The sequence below is a fragment of the Panicum virgatum genome, chromosome 3K (assembly GCF_016808335.1).
Source record: "Panicum virgatum strain AP13 chromosome 3K, P.virgatum_v5, whole genome shotgun sequence".
In the NCBI taxonomy this organism is placed as follows: Eukaryota; Viridiplantae; Streptophyta; class Magnoliopsida; order Poales; family Poaceae; genus Panicum; species Panicum virgatum.
Genome location: NC_053138.1, coordinates 24,742,563 through 24,758,875, shown reverse-complemented (window position 1 = coordinate 24,758,875; position 16,313 = coordinate 24,742,563). Strand labels below are relative to the sequence as shown.

General features: G+C 54.2%; 1 protein-coding gene and 1 pseudogene across 1 annotated transcript; one reads left to right on the top strand and one right to left on the bottom strand.

Annotated features, from left to right (window-relative positions):
- On the bottom strand, nucleotides 1–888 carry LOC120698577. The gene has a single exon (XM_039982260.1). It carries the CDS (start codon nucleotides 550–552, stop codon nucleotides 232–234), a length of 321 nt encoding a protein of 106 aa, XP_039838194.1. The 5' UTR covers nucleotides 553–888; the 3' UTR covers nucleotides 1–231.
- A 1,084-nt stretch (nucleotides 889–1,972) lies between these two features.
- LOC120698575 lies at nucleotides 1,973–15,993 on the top strand (annotated as a pseudogene).
- Nucleotides 15,994–16,313: the final 320 nt, after the last annotated feature.

The following is a 16,313-nucleotide window of genomic DNA, read 5'->3' as shown; positions in this document are numbered from 1 at the left end:
TGTCACTGAAACACCCATGACAAGCAAGGACTGTAATTTTTTACAAATAGTAAAACTGAACATCCCCATCAGTATACTGAACTTCCAACATGATGGGATGTTTTTCATTACAATTTCGCTTCCAAAGTTGTGATTACACGCATACAGCAATACTTTCCACATAAAAAAAAAGCTCAGTACAAACTACGGGCACGGCGAGTGGCAAACGTCAGTACAGGCGCCGCTCACCGTTCAGAGCGCGGATCCGCAGAAGGGGCAGAACCGGAACTGCGGGTCGACGGCGCGGCTGCACGCGCCGCAGCGGGACTCCCGGGGCAGCAGCGACGGGCCCGGCTCGCCGCCGAGGGACCCCGGCGCGAGGAGGCCGCACTCGCGGCAGAGGTAGGCGGGGTCCTTCCCGGGCCACCGCCAGACGGGGACGAAGAAGAGCTTGAGCGCCTTCTCCGTCTCCACCAGGTCCGCCGTGCCGCCGCACCGCAGGCACCGCCCCGCCGCCTCCTTGAGCACCCGCCCGGCGCCCTGCTCCACGCCGCCCACGAAGAAGAAGAACATCTTGGCCGGATCCTGCTTCCGCAACGTCGATCGATCTCTCACTCCCGATCGATCTCGGTTCGATTTGCTGGTTTGGTTCGAGGGAGGTGGGTAGGGGGTTTTGTAATGTAAGGATTGATCCGGGTTTGGGGCCTGCCTTGCGCGGATTGCCTCTCGGGAGAGGGGAGTGGGAAGGGGAGGAATTTTCTCGAGAGCTCGGATTTGGGGATCAATTCACAAGAGTTCGAGATGCTTCACGCTTTGTCTTGTGAGACGAGATGGTGGCGGTGGCGGGTGGTGTGTGTTGTTGGAGCTTGCAGGCCGTGGGCCGGGGAGATGTCATGCTAGATAATGTGGGCCTCAGCAGCTCGAAGTATAGGCCGAATTTAAATCTGCAGACCGTGGTGATAGCATCCACAGAGTGCGGGGGGGGGGGGGGGGGGGGGGAGGAATTCGATGGGGACGGTCCGCAAACTGCTGATCGTGAGGACCCTCTCCGGATGGCCGACGCGTGGCTACTCTAGCCATCCGACGCCCGCTGCTCACTCGGCTCCCACGCGGACGATCCATCCACAACGCTCGGCTCGCAGGCTTCCAGCTGCGGTACGGCTAGCTCGCAAAATCTGCGGAGCACGCGGAATACGATCCCACGCTTAGATGTCCGGCTATCCTTTGGCGAAACCCTATGGTCGCCAACCTCCGCGCCTCCTCATCCCTGCTCCTGCCCCGAGGCGGCGAGGCCCGCAGCGTCGCCGTAGAGGCCGCACTTCAGGACGGCGTGGTGAACTGTGGTGATCAGGTTCGGGGTCGACGACTCGACGGGAAGGCTAAGACGGCCTGGAAGAGATCGCGGGGCTCGTCGGACGCAGCTAGCCTGCTAGCTCTACACGCGATTCTCCGAACTCCGAACAGAACCACGCTCTAATCAGCTAGCTAGCTAGTTACTGGACTTCTAATCTCAAATATGGCTGGGCGTGGATGGCGTAGAAGAGCGTGATGGATTGATATTGAAGAACAACGGCTGGGTTCTCTTTTTGACTTAAATTACCCTCGAGATCATGGCCGTCGTCGTCGACTCGTTGGCTTCGGACTAGATGTAGTGGGCCATGGCAAAGAAGATCGAGCAGGTGCGTCGACGTGCCATCGGAACTGCCACCGGCGCGATGTGATCGGTGAAGGTCTAGATGTGTTTTTTCCCAGAATGAGCGCTGCGACCCTGGCTTGGCTGTAGCGAAGCCAGCCGAGAGCCTGCGAGCCGAGCGTTGTGGTGAGGATGGATCGTCCGCGTGGGAGCCGAGTGAGCAGCGGGCGTCGGATTGCTAGAGTAGCCACGCGTCGGCCATCCGGAGAGGGTCCTCACGAGCAGCAGTTTGCGGACCGTCCCCATCGATTTTTTTTCCTGCCAGGGCGGCTTGGCTTTTTTGGCGGGAGCGGCGCCCTTCTTCCCGCCATTCCCTGCCTCTTTACCCGCTCCGCTTGTACCCATCCGCGCCGCCCCTCAGCGTGCTCCGCTCCCCTACTGCGCCGCTGCCTGTTGCATGCACCACCGTTGGATCCGAAGCCGCCGGCGCCGAGAGCCAAGGGCGCGGACTGCATCCCCCCGTCTCCAAAAGTAAACACAGTTCCTTCGATTCCTGCCATTTCCCCCCTGCAAATTCAGTCCGTGCGTCTTTTGTGTCTGATTTCAATTATTTTGCTTCTTTTGGCTCAGTCTGTTCTTGATCTGAGGATGGGTAGGGATGATGAGCCGGTTGACTCTATGGAGATTGACGGCCAGCAGCAGCTAAAGGTAGGAGGCCGTGCTGCCAGTGCTGCGGTGCCGGAGGGGTTCAACGCCGACTACCTCCGAGTCTACTACGGTAAAGCGATTCGTTCTCTTTTAAACTGAAAAAATGACCCATGCGTCCGATAAGTCCATAGCTAATTACCTATCTGTCTTCTTTAATTTTCATTAATTCTGGGCAAAGTTGTGATCTTGCATCTCATTGTAGAGGCTCTGTCACCATGTGTTTTGGGGTTGGTTCCGCTTCTCTGTGACTAATCCTTCTGCAATTGTTTCTTTCCCTCTTAATGAAAAACGTGCTCAGACACGATCGCGAAAAAAATTGTACAGGCTCTGTGTATTTCTTTTGAAGAATTCGTGTTTTTTTTCCTGCTGTATGTGAGTGAGAAGTAGCATGGCTAAGTTGTAAGAGTTTTTGTTTTAAGCAATGGGTACTTCAATAGTATTTCATTAACTCCTTCCAGTTTCTTGCGATTATTTCCATACTCATTTTTTCAGACCTAACACATTTTGTTATTCTTCTCGTGTAACTAGGCATGCTCTTTACCTGATTGAAGTTTTGCGTTTAAAAATCTACGCCACTATGAAGGATACTAGTTTCTTTGATTTTTCACTACTGCTTCTGCTAACAACCAATGATACAGTTGCAGGAAAGCTCTTCCCATATAGCGATTTCTTCAAATGGCTTTGCTATGCAAATGGTTTGTGCTCATCTGGTTCTTTGGTTAGCGTTAGGCTTACGCTCTTGCTGTTTCTTGATTAACCAAAATTGCTTTTATATAGATGGAAAGCATCCCGGATGTGATCAGTCATTTGTTGGACGAAGAGAGTTTTCATTTACACTAGAGAATGACATCTACCTGCGCTTCCAATCCTTTGATAGTGCTGCTGAATTGGAGAGTTCTATCAAGGAGAAGTGCCCTTTCAAGATTGATATTGGACCTGTCTACAGCGTGGATGTATGATGCAGCATTACTAAACATATAAATTTTTTTCTGCTTGATTTTTTTCTTGCATTACCCTCTGTTTGCTACTGTATGAAGAATTGTTTTTGGTGCAGCCTGCAAAGCGTCATGCTTACGCCCAATCTGGCAATAATGTCTTTGTACCAGTGGAAAGGGAACTAATTTTTGACATTGTAAGAAATTTGCATTTCTTTTCTTTCCCTGTTCACTTTATCTGTGCACGTTATATTCTTGTGCAACCGTTCCAAGTTGCCAACATCTTCAATTTACGCAGGATATATCTGATTATGATGATGTGCGCTACTGCTGCTCTGGAGCTGATGTCTGCAAGGACTGCTGGCCCTTAATGATTTGCAGTTGCTTACTTCTACTGTAGTGTGCATTTGTTTACTAATTATAATTATTGTTTGCAGATGATTTTGGTTTCAATCACATACTGTGGGTATACAGTGGCCGTCGTGGTGTTCATTGCTGGGTCTGTGACACCAGAGCAAGAAAGTATGTTCGAATTAACTTCTTTCTGTTTTTATGTTTGTTGATCCTAAAATACATCTGTGTTCTCCTGTTAGGCTCAGCAATGAACAAAGGGCTGCAGTTGCTGATTATTTTCGAGTCTACATGGTGTCAATTCATCATTCATGACTCTACGTGCCGTTTGTAGCCCACACCAGAAATATATTTTAATTCTATGAATCTATCTCAGCGTGGTGAAAACACATTGAAGAAAGTATCCTTGGCTGGACCTGTTCTCCATCCTTTCCTTGCGTATGTCTTAATTGTCTTATCAATTTGTTTGTTCTACCAGCAGAAAATGGAAGAGCTAAATTGATTATTACGTAATTTATGCGCCTGCAGACGGTCATACACGGATGTTCTCGAAAGCTTCTTTGAAGATTAGTTGCTACTTAGCCAACAACTCTTTGCATCACAGGAGAGATGTCAGAAGATACTTGATCTTATCCCTGATGAAAGTAAGAAAAGGCGGCATAAGAAACGAACATTACTCTCTGATATAGATTAAACCTACCATCCCTTGTTTAGCATGGCATAAATATGTTGACCATCATTCTGAAGTAGATTTCATTTATAGATGTTGCTAGTGAGCTCCATGACAAGTGGCAGGGAAATAGACGATCTTCTATTTCAAAGGAAGATGTCAATGCCTCCAGATGGAAACAATTGAAGACTATCTTACAGTCAGGAAAGCACAAGGTTCTATTTAATCTTCTGCAATCCAAACTTTTTTGTGTTCAATCCCCTGCAGTCCTATTCACTTTATTTGGACCTTTGTCTGTTTATCGATCGTCTTTTGATTTCACCAGATTGTATAATATCCCAATTTCTCAATACAATTGCATCTGCTGATTCATGCTCTTATGTTCAATAATTGTGCTAATTGTTATATTTTCAAGCTCAGGGCCTTCGGAGATGTGGAAGAGATCGTCTTCTCATACACATATCCTAGACTTGACATGGAGGTAAAAAGGAAATTCATCAGTTTTATGTGTTTGCAGTAGTAAAACTATCCAAGGTTGTTCTCACTCCTAATAACTTTATATGCATGTCAGGTATCAAAGCACATGAATCATTTACTAAAAGCTCCCTTTTGTATACACCCAAAAACAGGTAAAACTTAAGACATAATGCATTCAATTTCTGTTTTAGTTTGTAATGTGATAATTAGGTGGCATCTCTTATCTCAAGAGCTAGTTATACACATGCTTGGCAGGTCCATTTGAAGCCTCTAGACTGCGGAACAAATTTGGGCACTTAAATACTTAACCTTTTCATTTAGTTATTTATGAGTGAACTGAACTATTCTAAGAACTGCTGGAATTTTTTTGTCACACAATGCACCCTATTGCTGATAATTGATTGTTGTTTCTTTTTCTAGGTCGTGTTATTGTTCCAATCGATCCCAATAATTGCGATGATTTTGATCCTACAGCTGTTCCGACTCTATCACAGGTATGGTCCATATACACTAGCATGAATTAAGCTTATGCACTAACATTTCATATTCTTCTTCCAAGCATCATGGTACAATGCTGATTTGTGAAATCAATACTTTATACAGCTTTTACGAGAGCTCAATGCTGCTGGTTTTCAGACAGATTCTGAAAATAGTAAGTTATAAGCATTCACCTTCCGTGATTTTTAATTGCCAAAAAACTATATAGCATTTTAGTACCATGCAACCTTGCCTAATACACACTCTTTGCTCAATCCTTCGAGTTACAGATTGGGAAATAACGTCCCTGGAGAAATCCATCAGGTTTTTCAGAACTTGTTTCTGCAACCACTGCTGAAAGCATGCAAGGTACTGTTGGTGTATATGTGAGCCTATGTATAGAGGTCCATCTAGAGGCCCATGTATAGGATCTATATATCCCACCCTTCTAGGGTTTGGAGGAATACAAGACATTATTCTCTCCTTCATGGTATCATTAGCCTAGGGTTAGGGATTCCTCTTCTCTCCTCCCTCCCCACCTCCCAGCCGCCGCCGGCAGCCATGGCCGGCCGCCGGTGTTAGCAGCTCAATTTTCACTCTCATTGAGCTGAGAGGATGACACTCAAGTTGGGGAAGTTTTTTGGGTTTTCTTCATTCACACTCACAATGCCATGCCATCCAACGGGAGGGGAGGCAACACATTTATACACAGCTGCAGGGCAGCCAACACTGAGGCATATTCTACTCCTAGTCTAAGATGCCAAATGAAAGGACTACTCCTAGTCTAAGATGCCAAATGAAAGGACTAACTGCTGTCCTATCTAGATGCTAAAGCAGTCCAAGATGCTGTCCTCTAGGGCAGCAATGGTGCTAGTGCATGCTGCAGAAAAATGAGATGCTGCAGCCCCACATGTTGCAGCCCCACACAGCCCCACAAAGACCACAAGTGCAGAGACTTATTCCCTTCATTCTCCCCCTAAGTCTTGTGCATCGTCTTGTGGGAAGATTGGACCATCCCGGTCTTGGAGCAGAGCTCAAGGAACTTGATCCTCCCAAGGGGCTTGGTGAGCAGATCCGCAAGCTGATCCTTGGTGTTGATGTAGCTCGTCTTGATGGTTCCTTCCTCCAAGCAGCCTCGGATGAAGTGATACCTGACCCGGATGTGCTTGCTCCGTTCGTGGAAAACGGGGTTCTTCGCCAAGGCCAGAGCGGACTTGCTGTCCACCCTGAGCTCCACTGCTCCAGTGTCTCTGCCGAGTAGATCACCAAGTAGTCGAGCGAGCCAGAGCGCCTGAGTCGACGCGGTGGAAGCCGCTATGTACTCGGCCTCGCAGCTGGACAAGGCCACCACCTACTGCTTGACCGACTGCCAGCTAACGAGGCACTCGCCGAGGAAGAAGAGGATCCCGCTCGTACTCTTGCTGGTGTCGATGTCGCCGGCGTGGTCGCTGTCGCTGTACCCAACGAAGTGTGCCGCCCCAGGGCACCTCGGGTAGTGGAGACCGTGGTCGAGAGTCCCCGCAACATAGCGGATGATCCTCTTCACGGCCTGCTGGTGCTCCGTCGTCGGTCGCTGCATGAACCGACTGACGTAGCCGACGGAGAACGCCAAGTCCGGCCGTGTGTGGGCGAGGTAGCGGAGGCTCCCCACAAGACGCCGGTACTGAGTAGCGTCCACCTCCGCCGTGCTGTCACGGCTCAGCTTCAGCCTCTCCTCCATCGGAGTGAGAGCTGGGTTGCAGTCGGTGAGCCCAGCGAGCTCGATGACGCGCTTGGCGTAGGCGGTCTGTCGAAGTGTGATCCCGGAGTCGTCCTGGTGCACCTCGATCCCCAGGTAGAAGGAGAGAGGCCCCAGGTCGCTCATCTGGAAGGTGGCCTTCATCTCCTCCTTGAACGCCACCACCTCCGCATCCTTGGTGCCGGTGATCACCAAGTCGTCGACGTAGACACCCACCAGCAGGGCATTTCCGCCATTGCCCCGCCGGTAGATGGCCGCCTCGTGCGGGCTTTGCTCGAAGCCCATCCCCTTGAGCGTGGAGTCTAGCTTGGCGTTCCACGCCCTCGGGGCCTGCCGCAAGCCATAGAGGGACTTGCGCAGACGTAGCACCTTACCCTCCTTGCCGGGGATCGCAAACCCCGGCGGCTGGTGCACGTAGACCTCCTCCTTCAAGTCGCCGTTGAGAAACGCCGACTTGACGTCCATGTGATGGACACGCCAGCCCTCCTGGGCAGCTAGCGCAAGGAGGAGTCGCACGGACTCCATCCGTGCCACGGGAGCGAAGGCATCGTCGAAGTCGACTCCCTCCTGCTGCGCGAAACCTCGTGCCACCAGGCGAGCCTTGTGCTTGACGACGGTGCCGGCCTCATCCCTCTTCAGCTTGAACACCCACTTAAGGGTGATCGCGCGGTGACCGCGAGGGAGATCAGCCAGCTCCCAAGTGCGGTTCTTCTCAACCGCGTCCATCTCCGACTGCATCGCGGCACGCCATGCCGCGTGTCCCTCGGCCTCTGCAAAAGACCGAGGCTCGCCGTCGTCGCACGCGAGGTGCAACTGCGCCTCCAGGTCGTGAGGCACCAGTCCCGGCACCGGCTGATCGCCGAGAAGGTCCTCCATCGTACGGTACCGCAGCGGCTCACCGTCGTGGTACGCGTCGATGCGCTCCTCGTCGTGAGAGAGCGGAGTAGCGAACTCCACCGGGCTGTGAGCAGGTGTTGGAGTAGGCGTGCCCGGAGGAGTGGTTGTCGGTGCTGGAGTGCGCGGCGTCGCCGGCTGTGGTGGTACAGCTGAGGAACTCGGCGCAGCCGGAGTCGTAGCTGAAGGGCGTGGTGCCGCCGGTGTGGCGGGCGCCGGAGTCGGTGGAGGCTCGGGGACCGGGGTAGGCACGCTCGGCGAAGAAGAGCTGCCTACTCCCCCAGCTCCCTCGAAGTGGACGTACTCGACGGTGAAGTTGTCGTACGTCGGAGCCGAGCCGTCGTCCACCGCCTTGTCCCACGCCCATCCTCGCCCTTCGTCGAACACAACGTCGCGCGCCGTGCGCACACGCTGTGTCTCCGGGTCGAGAATGCGGTAGGCCTTCGAACCCGCCGCGTAGCCGATGAACACTCCCGGAGTGCTCCTGTCGTCGAGCTTGCCGATGTGGCCAAGCTCCTTGGCGAACGCGAGGCAGCCGAAGACCCGCAGGTGGGAGACCGCCGGCTTGCGCCCATGCCAAGCCTCATACGGTGTCATGCCGTCGAGTGCCTTGGTGGGCGAGCGGTTGAGGATGTAGACGGCCGTCACCACTGCCTCTCCCCAGAAGACAGTCGGCATCCCCCTCTGCTTGAGGAGGGCCCGGGCCATCCCCACAACCGTCTGGTTGCGCCGCTCGACGACGCCGTTCTGTTGCGGGCTGTACGGCGCGGAGTAGTGGCGCTGGATGCCCTCATCCGCGCAGTACGCCGCGAACTCGGCCGCCCTGAACTCGCCGCCGTTGTCGGTGCGCAGCACGCGCAACTTGCGGCCGCTCTCCGCCTCCGCAGCAGCCTGAGCACGCCTGATGGCGTCCGCAGCCTCTCCCTTGCTGCCGAGGATCATCACCCACATGAAGCGGGAGAGGTCATCGACGAGCAGCAGGAAGTAGCGCCGTCCTCCTGGTGTGACCGGTGTCACCGGGCCACACAAGTCCCCGTGTACGAGCTCGAGCCGCTCCTTGGCTCGGAAGCTCGCCTGCTGGGGGAAGGAGTGCCGCCTCTGCTTCGTCAGCACGCAGACGTCGCAGAGCTGCTCCACGTGGTCGAGGCACGGGAGGCCTCGCGCCATCTCCTTGGCGCCGAGCCGCTTCAGGGCCTCAAAGTGGAGGTGCCCAAAGCGCTCGTGCCACTGCCATGCCTCGTCGTCCCTGCGAGCTGCAAGACAAAGAGGCTGGGCCACCCCGACATGGAGAATGTAGAGGCGGTTCTTCCCTCGAACCACCCTGGCGAGAAGCTGGCGACGGTGGTCCCAGATGCGGAGGACCCCGCTGTCGATCACCACGCGGGAGCCGCTCTCATCGAGCTGCCCAAGGCTGATGATGGAGTTCCGCAGCGCCGGGATGTAGTAGACTCCGGTGAGCATCCGGTGCTCTCCGGACTTGGCGGTGAAGATCACGGAGCCCACGCCCTTGATCTCCACGGCGGAGGAGTCCCCGAACCTGACGGAGCCACCTACGTCGACGTCCAGGTCGGAGAAGAACTCCCGTCGCCCGGTCATGTGGTGCGTGGCGCCGGAGTCGAGGTACCATCCATCGACCCTGTCGTCGTCGAAGCCGTTGCCGAGGAGAACTCGGGCACGCGGCTCGTCGAGGTGGAGTAGAGCGGTGACAGGCGGTGCCGCCGGCTGCGGCTCCATGTCCCCGTGGAGTAGGAACAGAGCCGGCTCGTCATCCGGCTGGGCCTCCGCGACGTGGGCTTGGCCCCCACGCCTCCGCTGCGGGCAGTCCCTGGCCCAGTGGCCGGGCCTGCCACAGTTGTGGCAGGCGTCGTCTCGTGCCGCCTTGGGCCTGTCAGCGGCGCCGCCCTGAGCATCTCCGCGGGCGCCACCCTCGGCGCGCCCTCGTGCCCTGGCTTGGGCACCTCCGCGCCCCTTTTGCGGCTTGCCGCGCTTGCGGCCACCAGTCGAGGAAGAGGGCTCCCCCCTCCTCCTGTCACCGCGCCGAGCCTCCCACTGCTCCTGAGTGAGGTGGAGCTTCCCACCGATGGAGATGCCTCCCGAGGGAGGCTGTGGCTCGTCGCTGTCGACGACCTTGAGGCGACCTATCGCCTCCTCGATCGTCATGGTGGAGAGGTCTAGCAGAGACTCGATCGAGCGAGCGGTCTGCCTGTACCTCTCGGGGACGCAGCGGAAGAGCTTCTCGACGGCTCTCTCCTCGTCGTAGGTGTCGTCGCCGAACTGCACCACCTTCTGCAGTAGAGTGTTGAGACGGAGGGCGAAGTGATCAACATCCTCACCTGGCTTGAAGGCCAGGTTCTCCCACTCCTTGCGAAGTGCCTGGAGAGTGGTCTTGCGGGCGCGGTCGCTGCTGATACGTGCCGCAGCGATGGAGTCCCAGGCCTCCTTGGTAGTTCGCTTCTTGGAAAGCGTGAACTGCATCTCGGGCGGGGCTGCTGCGATGAGAGCATCCAGCACCCGTCGATCCTCGTCGACGTCGCCGTACCGGGCTGCCTCCCACATATGCCGCACCTGGAGCTTCACCTTCATGACTGCGGCCCACTCGACGTAGTTGGTCTTGGTGAGGGTGGGCCACCCACCACCGAGACCGACGTCCCTGACCACCGCCTGGAGGCCGTGGTAGCCAGGGGCGCCGCCGCGCGCACCCCAGCCAGGAGCTCCGCCACCGCCCTGCGCGCCGCCGCCAAGGGCGCGGCCGCCGCCAGGGGCGCTGCCTCCGCCGCCGGGCGCGCGGCCCCCTGGGCCGTCGCCGGGCGCGCGGGCCCCTGGACCGCCGCCGGGCGCGCCGCCGTCCAGGCCGCCGCCGCCGGGGTGGACTGCTGCCCACCGCGCGGTCCGCTCCCGCGCTCTCTCCCTCTCCAACTCCTCAAGGTCCTCGTCACCAGTGGTGTCGCCGGCGATGGAGCCGCTGAGGCTGCCGCGCAAGGTCTCAACCTCGACCTCCGCCGCACGCGCTGCATCCTCCGCCGCCTCTGCTTCCACCTCCGCCCTGGCCGCCGCCAGCTCCGCTGCAGCCAGCCTGGCCACCCTCGCCGCTGCTGCAGCGGCTTGTGCCATCGCTCACCTGCGCTCCTCTGCCACGACGAGCTCGGCATCTCGCTGACGCCGTGCGCTCGAGGCGACCGAGCGCTGAGACGGTGCGTCGGACATGGCGCGCCTCCAGGGGGCTGCTGCGTGGAGAAGACGCAGCCTCAGACGAGCTGCCGCTCGTCTGCTCGGGTGAGGAAGGTGGAGTAGAGGGTGCAGCAGGTGCTGCTGCGCTAGCCGCTGCTGCTGCGCTAACTGCCGCTGCTGCTGCGCTAGCTGCTGCTTGGGAGGGAGAAGTGCAGGAAATGTCTAACCTACAGGAAAGTACGGCTCGGATACCAGATATTAGCAGCTCAATTTTCACTCTCATTGAGCTGAGAGGATGACACTCAAGTTGGGGAAGTTTTCTGGGTTTTCTTCATTCACACTCACAATGCCATGCCATCCAACGGGAGGGGAGGCAACACATTTATACACAGCTGCAGGGCAGCCAACACTGAGGCATATTCTACTCCTAGTCTAAGATGCCAAATGAAAGGACTACTCCTAGTCTAAGATGCCAAATGAAAGGACTAACTGCTGTCCTATCTAGATGCTAAAGCAGTCCAAGATGCTGTCCTCTAGGGCAGCAATGGTGCTAGTGCATGCTGCAGAAAAATGAGATGCTGCAGCCCCACATGCTGCAGCCCCACACAGCCCCACAAAGACCACAAGTACAGAGACTTATTCCCTTCAGCCGGCGCCCCCTCCTCTCTCCCCTTCCTCTTTCCCTCCCCTGATTTGCTCAGCTGCCGGCGCCGGAAGTTCTGGATCCAGGCCGTAGGGACCTCTGCCTGCCGCCGGAACCTCTGCTTTGCTCCCGACCGCTGCTGCAGGCTCTGGATCCGCCGCAGCCGCCGTTCCTTGGCGAGCCCCGGCCACTGCCGGCCCCTGGCGCGGCCCGGCCGTCGCCCTGGCGGTCCTGGAACCGGCGCCCCTGCCGGATCCCGTTGCGGCCGCAGCCGCTTCAGGCGCGGGTGCGGGGGCCGCGGGGCCCTTTGGCGCTGCTGCCAGGGCCGCGGGCCACTAGCTGCAGGCGCCGCCGCCGCTGCAGGGCCCCTGCTGCTGCTGCCAGGGCCGCGGGCCACTAGCTGCAGGCGCCGCCGCTGCAGGGCCCCTGCTGCAGGCCCCCGCGCAGGGGCCCCTGGTGGTGCCCGACGGGGCGCAGCAGCCACCGCCCCAGCCCGTCCAGGGTCCCCTGCTGCCCGACGCCGCCACCACCGCTGGCGCGGGGGCCAGCAGCGCGCCGTCGCCGTCGATCCAGCCGTCTTGCGGGCTGCGGCACAGCTGCTGCACGCCGCGGGCGCCGATCCGGCCGCCCTGCAGGCCGCGGTGCCGCTGCTGCAGGATCCCGCCGCCGCTGCAGCCCACCGCGTCGCTGTCGCCGCGGGCAAGCAGCCCGCCGCCGACGCCTCGCCTGATGCCGCGTGGACCGGACTGGGGATGTCGCCCGCGGATGCGCCGCCCTTCGCGGGCAGTAGGCTGACGCCGCTCTCGCCGCGGCCCTCCTCGCCGCCAAGTCGGAGGATTCGGCGGCCCAGGAGCGGCTCCACGTGGCTGCCCTCGCCTGGGAGCGTGCCGCGGCCGACGCCTCCGCTCTCCGGGTCACCGAGGTGGAGCACTTCCCCCGCGTGTCCTCCGGCCAGCCCGTCGTTCCCGAGCCCGGCACCTCTTCCTCCCGCCAAGCCCCGTCCGCTGGATCTGGAGCCCGGTACGACCCGACCGACCCCATGGTCGCCCAGCTCCACCTCCAGGCCGCTGGCGTTCAGAACATCAGGGCCCAGGTGTAAGCATCTAGGCCCTCAAGGTATGTTTTGGTGATTAATGACAACCATTATTGTGACTAATGAGTTTGTGCAGCTTAATAGATCATTATCGCTCATTTGGTCATATGTCAAAAGAGGCCTCTCAATTTCATTATTCAAAAAAGCGATCTCGGTATTCAACTCAATTATATGTCAAGACTAAGGATCTTTCTAGTCCTAATTGTCATAAGGATGAGAAGGACACTTAGGTTAGTATAGGTTTTATAGTTTTGTAGTGATCGCACTATTAAGAGGGGTTAAGGCCAAGTAACTTGAGCATGGACATGGTCAATCAAAAATGGATGCACACTATGGTCACTCAGGTTCCTAGAAGTTCAAATAAGTGGTTTTCAACTTATATCTCAAGAATATTTGGATTTCATTCAAGACTCAAATCAGAAAAGGCAAAATCAAAAAAAGTCTTTAACACCGGTTTAACCGACGTTTTCATTTTTCTATACGTCGGTTAAACGAAGTCAGCAGAGTCTGGACAAGTCAATACACCGGTTAAACCGACGTATTTGAATTTAACGTCGGTGCATTAGTCCAAAGTTGGTTTTTCCATGGTGTTTCATGGTTCTATACACCGGTTAAACCGACGCTGTTTGAATTGAGACGTCGGTGCAATTGACCAGTGAGATGGTTTTCCCAGGGATTTCTGAAGTTGTACTCACCGGTTAAACCGACGATGATTTTGAGTTAACGTCGGTGCAGTTGTCCAGAGACTTGGTTTTTCAGTTGATCAGTGGACAACTACACTCACCGGTTAAACCGATGATACGTCGGTTAATCTGCCCAAGTTGTAACGGCTAGTTTTCAGAAGGGGCAGTTTACATTCATCGGTTAAACCGACGCTGACTATTGGAGGATCGTCGGATTAACCGGCGCTATGCAGTTTTCTGGCAGCTTTTCTCCAACGGCTCTATTCGTGTGAGCTGCCTATATATACCCCTCCAATGGGTCATTTTGCACACTCTTAACACCAGGCTACATTCATACACTCATACATTGTTGAGAGCCACCTTGAGCTTCATCTTTCACATACTTGTTCATTCAATCATTCAAGAAGCAAGATTAAGGACTTGAGCAGAGAGAAGCTTGTGTGCATCCGTTCTTGGTGATCGGTTCTTGCTCAAGTGAAGACCTTAGCTTGTTACTCTTGGTGATTGGCAGCACCTAGGCGATCTTGGTGATTGAAGGTGTTTCTTCCGGAGCTTGCCAACGATTGTGGGAGCCCGAAGAAGTTTGTACGTGGCTTGAGCTCCACCACGCCGGGATGGTGAACTGAGACTCTTAGTGAGCGCCCTCGTCTCGGTGACTTGGGAGGTGACAAGACTCTTAGTGAGTGTCACAACGTGGATTAGGGGTGTGTGCCAACACATCGACACTACGGGAAAAAATCCGGTTGTCTCTTGTCCACTCTTTACTTTCAAGCAGTGTTCTAAAAAATGTTTTTAAACGTTGTTTAATCTTGATTAAACGCTGAACGGTGGCCAAGCGTTGCGTTTAATCACAGTGTCGTTTAATCACAACACACGTTTAATCATGTTCAATCTACGTTTAATCACAAAAAACTCTAAACCATAGGCAAGCGTTCGCCTAGCGTCTAGCGTTTTTTAGAACCTTGCTTTCAAGCACTTACTTTCATGCAATTATTCTTGTGCTTGACCTTAGAGATCATAGCTTAGCTCTACCTTACTTAGTTTCTTATCTAGTTGTTTCCTTGTAAGCTTGTGTAGTTTGTCTAGCTAACCGGTTGGTGAATTGAGCTTTACTAGTTTTGCATAGGTTAAGGTTGGTTTACCTTGTTTTAGAAATTTGAAAAAGGCCCAAATTCACCCCCTCTATTGGTCCATCGATTTTTACAATTGGTATCAGAGCCTCGTTGCTCATTTGGATCATTAGGCTTCACCGCCTAGAGCTATGGCCAAGATGGGTGGTTCGCTACCTCACTTCGAGGGGAATTTTGCTTATTGGAAAGTTCGCATGGCCGCATATTTTGATGCGATTGCCTCGAAGTGTGGTTGGCAACTAAGATCGGGTTCACTGGAACTCCTACCAACCCCGTCCAGCATCAGCGGACAAAGCATGTGGAGATCGACATATACTTCGTGCGCGATAGAGTCGCCATCGGCGATGTTCGGGTACTCCACGTCCCGACTACCTCTCAGTTTGCTGACATCTTCACCAATGGATTGCCCTCCTCGACCTTCTCGAACTTTCACTCCAGCCTTAACGTAGTCGGTGGCTAGTTGTGGTTACGAGGGTATTTGCCATTTGTACTCTATTTGTACTCTATTCTTGTCCAGTCTTGAACACCGCTGCGCCGGTAGTTCAGACTGCGGGGGGTGTTGGCTTTCTTGTTGTTCGGTCTTGAACACCGCTGCGCCGGTAGTTCAGACTGTGGGGGGTGTTGGTGTATATGTGAGCCCATGTATAGAGGCCCATATATAGGATCTATATATCCCACCCTTTTAGGGTTTGGAGGAATACAAGTCATTATTCTCTTTATCAGGTACGAGTGGCAGTTCATCCATATGTATGTATGTAAATAATTGAAACCTTGATATCATGTGATTCTATGCTCGAAAGCATTTTTATGTTGCGCTTAAACATTTTCACTTTAAGGAAATAATGCTTTGCTGTTTTGGTGTCCCATGGCATTTTTCGACCTGAAATTTTGCAGGAGGAACTGGAAAGTGCATCAATGCAAAGCTCCAACGGTCCAAGAATTCCTTGAATTGGTAAAATCCACATGTGTATGTGGATGAATGGGTGATTATTCCAACTGGCACTGAACTATTTGCATGGATGAAAGAGCGATTATTCCATGACGCCGCTGTGGTGATGGTACCATGTCGGTTCAAAGTTGTAAGTACTGAGTGAGATCAGAGCTATATACCGTGCTGGTGTACGACGTGCTTTAGGTGTCTGTAGGTTTCAGTGCTGGGCATCACAGAATGACTGTAACACTTGCTGGTCGATGATGTGACGGGGACTGAGATTCAGTGAAATTTCCCGTGACATTGAGTAGGACTCACGTATTCTAGGCTCACGTGAGTCCCACACGTCAGTGGGTATACCGTGTAATTTAGGCTACATATGCCCAGCAATTTGTAACAAAAAGAGAATCCAGATGGCATGTTTTAGGTATTTGCATTGCTGTATGCGTTGATGAATAACAAACTGAAATGATCTCAGTGATATCTAGAGGAAGGTGAATAGGCGAACTTGTAAAATCTAAAAATCTGAAAAATTTCTTCGCAGTGGTTAAACAGGTTGGAACTTTCGATACACAATGATAACTTCTGACAAAATAAGAAACTTAACAAAATTTAAAAATAAAAATGATACTGCAGAACTTGTTTGAATTAAGTCTTGGAGTATCCTGCAGGTAATGTTGTACAGAGAAACAACACATAAGAGTAGATCGGAATAACACAAGTTCTGAGTCAACAAGAACTAAATAAAAGCATGTTCACTAACCCTTCTTCGTCAATCAACCACTAAGGAGGGTTGAATCACT